The sequence below is a fragment of the Anoplophora glabripennis genome, unplaced genomic scaffold, assembly GCF_000390285.2.
Source record: "Anoplophora glabripennis isolate ALB-LARVAE unplaced genomic scaffold, Agla_2.0 scaffold42, whole genome shotgun sequence".
Classification (NCBI taxonomy): domain Eukaryota; kingdom Metazoa; phylum Arthropoda; class Insecta; order Coleoptera; family Cerambycidae; genus Anoplophora; species Anoplophora glabripennis.
Genome location: NW_019416219.1, coordinates 1,075,536 through 1,085,017, shown reverse-complemented (window position 1 = coordinate 1,085,017; position 9,482 = coordinate 1,075,536). Strand labels below are relative to the sequence as shown.

The 9,482-nt window shown below is 32.5% G+C and overlaps 2 protein-coding genes across 2 annotated transcripts; one reads left to right on the top strand and one right to left on the bottom strand.

Annotated features, from left to right (window-relative positions):
• LOC108905411 (general odorant-binding protein 19d) lies at window positions 1-1,821 on the top strand. The gene is made up of 6 exons (XM_018708247.1): window positions 1-97; window positions 237-321; window positions 467-558; window positions 1,346-1,466; window positions 1,523-1,593; window positions 1,702-1,821. Exons 1-6 carry the CDS (start codon window positions 50-52, stop codon window positions 1,732-1,734), a joined length of 450 nt encoding a protein of 149 aa, XP_018563763.1. The 5' UTR covers window positions 1-49; the 3' UTR covers window positions 1,735-1,821.
• Window positions 1,822-3,569: 1,748 nt separating this feature from the next.
• LOC108905357 (glycine receptor subunit alpha-3) lies at window positions 3,570-6,532 on the bottom strand. The gene is made up of 9 exons (XM_018708187.1): window positions 6,450-6,532; window positions 5,491-5,565; window positions 5,296-5,440; window positions 4,929-5,155; window positions 4,794-4,876; window positions 4,592-4,726; window positions 4,439-4,539; window positions 3,977-4,137; window positions 3,570-3,867 (listed from the first exon to the last, which is right to left on the bottom strand). Exons 1-9 carry the CDS (start codon window positions 6,530-6,532, stop codon window positions 3,570-3,572), a joined length of 1,308 nt encoding a protein of 435 aa, XP_018563703.1.
• Between the last annotated feature and the right edge of the window lie 2,950 nt (window positions 6,533-9,482).

Genomic DNA, 9,482 nt, shown 5'->3' with positions numbered 1-9,482 from the left:
TACAGTGGTTCTAGCTGTAACTTCATCATTACAAAATTCGTCGCGAAAAATGAAAATTTTAGTGGTGTTGGCATGTTTCATCGTACTCTCCAGCGCAGTAAGTAGCAGTAGCAGTATAATAAAATAATATTACATATAAACAGAAGGAAAAATTACTGTATTAAATTAAATTAAATAATTTGCTACTTACTAGAGATAATATTATAAAGTTAATTTGTTTTTTGTTTCTTTTATAGCTGGACCAAGATTTTAAAGAAAAATTGATGCAACAAATGGAAGAATATGGAACCAAATGTATCGATGAAGTACATGCAACTGACGGTAACATGTCTTCTCTGAGTATTGATAATTTCGCTTCTTTTAGTTACAAGAACTAAAATTGTGTTTCTAACTAAACGACTTTTACCGAATTTAGTTTTAACCAATGAATCAAATGCGATATGGTGATATATTTTTCTTTTTCAAGCTGACATTGCTGAACTAGTTGCTCACAAAGTACCACCCACTTCCCACGAAGCCAAATGCTTGATCTTCTGCATACACAAGTCTTTTAAAGTGGTAAGTATCTTATTGTCAGTATTTTTTAATTATTATATTTTTTTCCTTATGGTACCCCTGGTTTATTTTCCCTTAATTCTGACAGATTCTTGTAATGTCTGTCCTAGATGTAAGATTGGAGGATTTGGGAACATTGCTTCAAAAAGAGCGAACAATTCTTTATCTTCTTTCACAGTTTACAGGTTTCATTCTTTTTGCAAACATTTTTCGAAAAGTTTCGATGTTGTGGGTCTGTAGGACAAAACTTCATCAGGACGCATTTCTGCCTTGAAGACCATAATGACCATTTTTCCACAATTTAGGTACTGAAGCCTAAAAGTAGCAATTATTAGAGTGGTTAATTTCACTATAGCCTTCCTTGGTAACTGTTTTAATTCTTTTAGTTTCAGTACTTGCTTTTTAGGTGTAGCCAGGTGTATTTCTTGATCTTCTTGAGGACTTTCCTCCCACTCTTCATTTTCTCTGAGTATTTAAAATGTTTGTTCTAAATTGTCTGCAAGCCTTTTGGCCTTCGGTACGTTATTTCTGATCCATTTTTCATTTTCCTTTCTTATTGGTGGAATCTGCATAATTGGCCTAATCTTTTAATTGATTTTCGTAAGGAAGATCTACCTTCTTCCATCAATTTTTTAATTAAGAATATCTTATGTACATCTGTGGGCCAAATAATATATTTCAGAAAAAAAAGCTACAATTTTTGTTCTTACAAAGTGTTCCTTTGTCTTCACCAATATGCCGAGGTTTCATCGATTTTTGAATAATAAATGGAATACACATTTTCTTGTAGATGACCGAAGATGGTAATCCAAACACAGAGGGAGTTCTACAATTAATGGCCCCGTTAAAAGAATCTGATTCTGACATATATGAAAAATTCTTAAAGATTACGGAAAAATGTTCCGATTCTCGTGAGTACAAATTAAAAAAATATTATTGACAATAGTTGACTGAACGTTGTTTTCAGTTGAAAAAGACGACGATCACTGTGTAACTTCTTCTAATTGGGCAGCATGTGGAATCAATGAAGCAAAAGCTGTAAGTATGGTTTTGTTCACATTTTGGTAATAATATATTCTGACTATCAGAGTATGTCATACAATCAAATTAGGGACAATTCCTGATTCTGTTATTCCCAATTTCTAGATGGGCATGCCAGACGATTTATTCCAAATGTAACACAAGTGTTTGATTTTTCGGTATACGATATACATATAGGCGCATTGTAAAATATTTAAAAATTATGTAGACAGCAAAGTTATAGAAATAAAGCATGTATTATCTTTCAATTTTGTATTTATTCTAAAACAACACCACCCTTATGTTGACCTTCAGAAATATTTTTGATAAAACAATATTTACGGTATTAAGAAATTATTGGATAAATCTAATCTAATTTAATTAACAGTCATTTATTATCTAATAATTTAGTGACATTTTTAAACTTCACCTAACAATAACTTACTATAATTATAGATATTCACAAATGTAACAAAAGCCAGATCCGTGTAATTTATGGGGCGATTTTCGGAAAAAGTTCTATTTAATTTAATTTTTAATAACGCGCGAAATGCATTCCAAAGAACGTAGGAATTCCAAGAATAAGTTGTTAGAAGAAATAGCTGGTTTTTAGGCGGATTTTCCAAGCTATAAGAATAGATTAAATGAAATTGACTAATCCGTCCCGTATTGCTACACGGAGTCACTAGAGGAAGGCTAGGGTTACTTGTAAGTCCAATTAGTTGCAGAATTATTTATATAAATGTAAATTCAGTCCATTAGATAACTATTAACATGGCATAGTTATGCCAAAGCGTCCTGATATTCAGGGTTCCCGCCAGTAAGAAGAAACGTCTGGATCCAAGAAATGGGCGTGTCGAAGCGAGGTGTCGAATTCAGGATAGATTTCCGAAAAACAGGCAGTTTTTCCTTGGGTTCCACATTGAGCAGTCTACTTAGTTTTAGAGTCTACGGTTAATTTAATAATGGATAAAGTCATTCCAAACCACTGAATTACATTCTATATGAGCGACGTACGGTAATTGTCTGAAATTCATTCTCTGTACGTACCTACTAAGTTCCCACGTATTAATTAAAGTGTAATGATAATTATAAATTCCCTTTCGAGAATTAAATAGTAAAGTCTTTTGAAATCCAGACTCGTTATGATACTGATCATAATGGTAGATAGATAATTAAAGAAATAACCCCTCAGGTTACACAAATATGGAAGGTGTAACTTAAGTAGAGAAAAATATTACCAGAAGGGTTTCCTTAGATCGTTTTAAGAAGAAAAGTTCCTATGAATCTATGTTCTAAGTGAAGCTTTAGAGATAGAGTGTTAAAGTATTTGAAAAATACTGTCTGGTCACTATGAACCAGGAATTTTTATATGGTGGCCTTTTGGATGTACCTTTTTGAAACGATTTTTGGAAAATTACCTGTTGTAATTACCAAATTCTAATCATTTTGGGGACTTCTTATTCTGTCTACATAACCTTAATCAGCATTACTGAAAAGCGCTATATCTTAAATTTCTCAAATTTGTCGTTGTGGAATTGTCGAAGATAAAATCTCATCCATCCTCAAATAACTAGTGCATCTTAATTAGCCAAACTATGTACAATATAATTGAAACTCACCCTGCAACACAAGTAGCTAAAGTCTTGATAATATTATTTGTTCCCTTTCATTTATCCATTACTATTCGTCAGACTAGGTATACTGTATTGAATTTGATGTCCTACATAGAAATTATGTAAATATGCTCAAGAAATCTTATTCTTTCACGTGTACAGCTTGACCCAATTCATCTTATCCGCGAATTTCAACAGTGGTAATGCTGCCGTTCTAGCACCGTAGCTCATTCTCTGTCTGTCAAACGGTGAACATGGATGTGCCTAACATTCCACAGAAGGTATCTAAGCCTCCTGTGTTTGTAACTTCTACTGACGATTCTCTTCTTGGTCTGGCGGACAAGATGATATTGGTCAAGCTGCGCATCAGTAATCTACTTAAATATATTCAGCAAATAAAATCCAGTAGGTGCAGTTAAGCACGGTGAACAACAAAGGGAAGAATATCCTAGAGAATCTGTCGATGTTGATGGCTCTGTTCCTCCGTATTTGCGCAGGAGTGGGGGACGGAGGCGATTTTGGAGGGGCGCATAGTAGCAGGGAGTTCTCCTTGGGCGCATCGAATATGTTGTTCGTCGCGCTGGCCTTTTTGGGTGGCTGGGGAGGCTTGGGTGCGTCCGAATCTCCCAGGACTATGTTGACCAAGCAGTACTCCATTAGAGCCATGAAGACGAAACTAGAGAAGAAACGGAGATGATTCATTTTAGGTCATTCATGTAACAAAAAAAAATAAGGTTCAGTTGCACTTCTTTTTTGTTTAACGCCATAGATAGCGTGATACTTACACAGTACATGCTGACATAAACGCATCGACGGCTTTCAAATAAGACACCGGTGGGAGAGCAGCTTGACTCTTAGCATGCTGAGTAGATAGAGTAAGTAAAGATGTAACTCCTAGAGTAACTCGAGCAGGTGCTGCTTCAGGTTTTATCCAAAACGACACCCACTAAAAATAGATTGAATTGTGAGTGATAGGTACTTAATTGTTAAAATTACATCTCAAAGTCAAAGAGTTTGTTTAAAGAAACAGTGTGGATGTGAGAAAGGGCAAGCAAATTTTTTCTGTATTACCATCAGTACAACTTAGATAATAAAAGTGTAGATCCCTAGATCTGGGCGAGGTCCGGAACATTTTCAAAATTGCAAAAATGTTTAAAAAATTTAAAAAAATACCTGTTTACATCCAAGAAGGGGGATATTTCGACAGATTATAAAGTAAATAAAGCCTATGTACTATAAATACTCACCGACATAATAACAATCAAGCACGTGGGAATGTAAGTATGAAACAAATAATACCCCAGTCTTCTTTTCAATACGAATACCACTTCCAAACAGGTGAAGTTGCCTTAAAAATACGTAATCAAGTAATCATGAAGATTTTATATGGGTTTGATTACCTGTAGAGTAAACCTGAGTGCAGTCAGCTGTATAGTTTTTTACCAAAGCTAATTGGGGTAGTTCAATGTTTTCGTCCACTACCAAGGGCACATCTGGGTCCCATTGAAATATCATGTCGTCGGTAGTATGCGATACTGTATACAGCAGAATATTCAGACTTTCAATTAAATTATATTTTAAAACTAATAGAGTAGTACTTACAACTCTCCATTTGCAGTTTACATTCTTGAGTATCGTGGGGATAGATCATAAAATTCATTGCACAAGAAAGCCTCAGTGTTAACCTAAAACCAAATAATTTCATACAGCCCTACTTAGAGAAAAATTATAACTTACTTGACCATATAAAGGATAGTTTTATCTTTGTAAAGCCACATGTAATGATTCGGGATCGTCATAGTTTGAAAAATGACGGACTTGGCGTTTTTAAAGAATGAATCAGGCCTCCACATATTCTTCAACCATTCTACTTCTAAAAGTCTGTACTCTGAAGTCATATTCTCCGGTAGCCTTAAACGATGGTCTTTCCAAGTTTGAGCGAAAAAAATATCCGCAGCGTAGGTCTGCAAGCACAAAGAAAATTATTTGATTTTAATGGAAAGACAATACATGACTATACTTCTATAAAGTTTAAACATTTATGTATGTTCTTAGCAGAATTTTTTAAAATTATTTCAAAAGTTATTGCTAACTAAGACCGTACCATCGAATTCTCATCGATGCTATCCAAACCCATGACAGTGACGTGAAAATAAACAATAGTGGGATTTCCATCTCTCTTTGGAGGTCTCATTTTATCGTATTTACTGGGATCCTCAGGTAAAATATCATGTATTGTTAAGCCAGTGCTAAAAATTACACAACTTAGTATCAAAAAAAGAAAAGTTTTTGGACCTACGCTTGTTCTTCGTGGTGTGGTTGTTCCATCTTTTTCTCAGAACTTTGCTCCTGATAAAAATCTAACGGGCATAAGCTGCAAAATAATATTTTAATTTTTACTCTCTTTAAAGGATTAAGTCAGTAAAGCTATTATAAATTAAAATTATTTTTCAATAAAAAGTGCACATGCTCGTAAATATTATTTTTTAATGGTTCATATATGTTCTCGAAAAATCCTACAATATTATATATTGTTAAGTCAAGAATAGATACAATTATATGTGAATTAGTAATACCTTGCCTGTCATTTAAATTAAATTTGGCAACTATGAAATCACGAAGTTAGTATTGCAACCAATAGTGTACCATGTATGTTCTGTTGCGCCAAATGAGGCGAATATTCCGGAACTGAATACATGTTTTTGAATGTATCGATATGCAGCATCCACACGATAAGGCATTTGTTTATGTTCGACAAATATTTCTAACTTAATTGAAAAACAATCCGAATATTATTAAAACATATTTAAGGACTGTCCATCATGGGAACTAAATGCCAAATATGCGGTATAAGTACCGAAAAGATTTGTACAGATTGAACATCATGTATTATCGCGATTCTAATACTAGATCTTTCAAAAAGCGTGTCAAGGATCCTCATTTTCTTCATTGCGCGAAAACCCTTTGAAAAAGGGATAATAGGTCGACGATTACCCACCGCTAAGTATGGAAGCTTCACGAGGATCTCAAATTGGAGCTTTATAGTTAGGCAGTGAAAAACTTCAAAAAAAGTCAAACGTTATATTTCAAAATCCAGGAATTCTTATTTTTGATATTTATTGAAAATATAAAGCAATTTAGGTATCGTACAGGGTGTTTTTTAACAATAATTACTAATTTTGCATAAATTAATGAAGATACTTTTTAAAAAAGTATTTTTTTTATAACTACTGACGTTGTATAATTTTCGGTACTCACGATATATCTGCATCCACACTTTCGTAAAGTAATAGAAACAGAAACAATGGAATTGCACTAGATAAATTCTGTGTGAAAGACATCACCTGGAACGAGAAAATATAAAAAAGTTTTAGTTTCCCAATGACAGCCATAGAGGATTTTTCTCTACAAATTTTTCTATTATAAGAGAAAATGAAATGAATTTGTGAATATATAATGAAGTTTAAGCTGATGTTAATATTCTTTTATACTAAATCAATAATTTAAAAAAGCTACTCATAAAATTTGCAAACCCAAAATTACCTACCAAAAAATAAAAAAGTCCGCCAATTTGCAAATATAAAAATTTATTTACTTTTAATTGTTCAGTTTATTAACTTACTATAATATATACATTAATAATATATTTTAACGTGGTAGATAGATACCAAATTTGAATTCATAATTATTTTCACTTTAGCTAGCTGTTTGCAGATTGTCAACTTTTTTCAAAAATAAAATTTTACTTTTATTATTATTTAGGGCCCTGAAATGGTTTTAAATAAAATCGAAACGTTGGCTTAGCGGAAATTGCAACAAAAGAACCAATCGAAGAAAAGAATAAATCGTATATACATACCTTCTAAAGAAAAAATCGGTTATCTATTATATTTTTTAAAGCACTCTAGAACTTTCAAGACTTTCAGGTATTTCCTTTGTTTTCTATTTAGTAATTAAAGAATACAACGTAAGGTGGACAGTGCCGAGAGGAAAAATCGCAAACTGAATATTGAAGTAGTTTCGGAGACTACTTATGCATTTTTCATCACCAGGACCGGCCCTTATCGAATTAAAGGCCTCATACGGTCCACCAGTTGTTTATTATTCAAGATTTATCACTATAACCGGCACGTCCGATATTTTGTTATAATACTGATGTGAATTCTTCACAGAAAATAATTTTCGTTTTCAAATTTTTTAATATTGTACGAATTGATGTATGTACTTCGTAGGTGACCCATACTCAGAGCATATCTATAGATAAACATCCAAATAGCTAAACCGTTTCTCGGTCGTCTTATCTATGGCTTACTGATGACGACTAATAAGGTCGAAATCGATGGTGATACTGATGACAAAGACAAATTCTTAAATCTAAGCTCTTTAATAGATATTTCGGATGTACCTAATTCAATGTTGGAAGGGGCCAGTAGCCCACAGAATAGTGGTTTCCCAGAATATCATTAGTTAAAAAAAATACCTTACGTTTTCAAATTTAAAAAAATTGGAAATAATATAAATGCATTAAGACTGATATTGATCTGTATCTATATTCCTCTTTATGAAAAAATTGGTAATTTGTTTGTGAAATATATTTCTTAAGCATTGAAGGTATGTCATTCTGCCAACAGCGCCATCTTTGACTACATTTGTAAACTAAAGCACGAAAGACATTTGTACTATTTTGAACCATATTCCGTCAATGTATACACCCCATGGTAAATGGCTGACAAAGGCACGCTGTAGTATACCTAAAGCTATACTCCTATGACATAAATTATTGGACATTCTATAGATGATATTCAAATTGTGAGTATATAAATTATTATAATTGGTATGGTTTATTCTATATAATATTTTAAATATTACAATTGACATACATTATACCTGTACAACACAGAAATTTTTATGCTCATTTTACTTTAAGAAACGGTCCTGGTTTTCCCTTTCTCTACACCGATTTAAGTCGCCGAAGTTGAAGTATCATCGTACCCCAATTAAAGGCTTCGGTATGCGCACATCCCACTGCCTCCTAGGATAGAGAGTATGCATGGAAAAAATATAATCTCAAACATCAGTCACCTCAAAAATTTGTATACAGGTACATAAATCTTAGAACTGTACATATATTTAAACAAGTTTATTGTGTAGAATATGTATTTAATTTCTTTTTTGCTAAAAAAAAAGATGATTTTCACCAAAAATTTTGAAATATGTTCATAAAAATCTTCATGGCGTTTAACATTCTGTTTAGCAAATGTAATAGAGGAAAAACCATAAATTAAATTAAACCAATAAAATAAGATTAATAATGGACAGGTGTTCCAATTAATAAAAATAAAAAAAATTAGATAAAAAGGGGAATTTAAAAAAATAATTATTTAATTCACTGGAACCTTATAATGCAGAAAATAAATTTTAATCATTAAATCATTGGATATTTAATTCAATATTCACCCTGTTTAACACACGCGGGATGATATTAACACAAGAATAAAATGTTGTTATTTATTCTTGTAATATTAATACATAATTATTTTATTTTTAACTTTCTGCTTCTACAAAATATAGATCTATAAAAAAATATGCAGGTAAGCAGGTACCTATTTACGTTTTCTCTAGGAGATCTAATCTCAAATTTTCAAGAATTTACGTCTGCATAATTAAATTATCCCAAAATACAGCCCAATATAAGGGCACCCAAGGGTGTAAAATTGAGTGCAATGTAACGTACATGAAAAATTACGGGGAAGGGAATTATGCCAACACGTCGATCTTTAATTATTGGCAGATGCTTGAACACGTCCTCCAACGCAAGCAGTTTTCAAGGGCCACAGGTCGGTATCCGTCCTCGTCTCAGTGCAACGACTGAAAAACAATGAGGAGGGGCATTCTACACAACAGAAAATAATTTTAGGGCTTTTTGTTTTTTCTTGTACTTGCAAATACGAAGTGATATTTCCGTAAGTGAAATTCAATATAAAATGTACGGGGTGTTGCCAAGTTATGTAGAAAATTCTTCGAATTTTGTAAAAAACATGACCTTGAAGAAGTTGTATCAACTTTCAGCTACTAACACTTGGAACAAAATAATTAGACAGAATTATAGGCAACTGTTAGACAAAGGCTCCTATATTAGCTAATATCGATTTTTTAGACGGCATTTTTTATAATACGATCATTTTTAGAAAGTTTAAACTTTATTTTCTAAAATTTTTCAAATGGAACACCCTGTATTTTATTGTTCTATTTTATTCACATATCGGTCCACTTCAAATTTTATTAAGCATG

Excerpts from the sequence above, each read along its gene's own strand:
- LOC108905411 (XM_018708247.1), top strand. The coding sequence starts at position 50 with ATGAAAATTTTAGTGGTGTTGGCATGTTTCATCGTACTCTCCAGCGCA. Across the intron at positions 322-466 it reads TGAAGTACATGCAACTGACG|CTGACATTGCTGAACTAGTT; the intron begins GTAACATGTCTT and ends TTCTTTTTCAAG. Across the intron at positions 1,594-1,701 it reads GAATCAATGAAGCAAAAGCT|ATGGGCATGCCAGACGATTT; the intron begins GTAAGTATGGTT and ends CCCAATTTCTAG.
- LOC108905357 (XM_018708187.1), bottom strand. The coding sequence starts at position 6,532 with ATGTCTTTCACACAGAATTTATCTAGTGCAATTCCATTGTTTCTGTTT. Across the intron at positions 5,566-6,449 it reads AGTGTGGATGCAGATATATC|CTTATGCCCGTTAGATTTTT; the intron begins GTGAGTACCGAA and ends ATTATTTTGCAG. Across the intron at positions 4,138-4,438 it reads GCTTGATTGTTATTATGTCG|TGGGTGTCGTTTTGGATAAA; the intron begins GTGAGTATTTAT and ends ATCTATTTTTAG.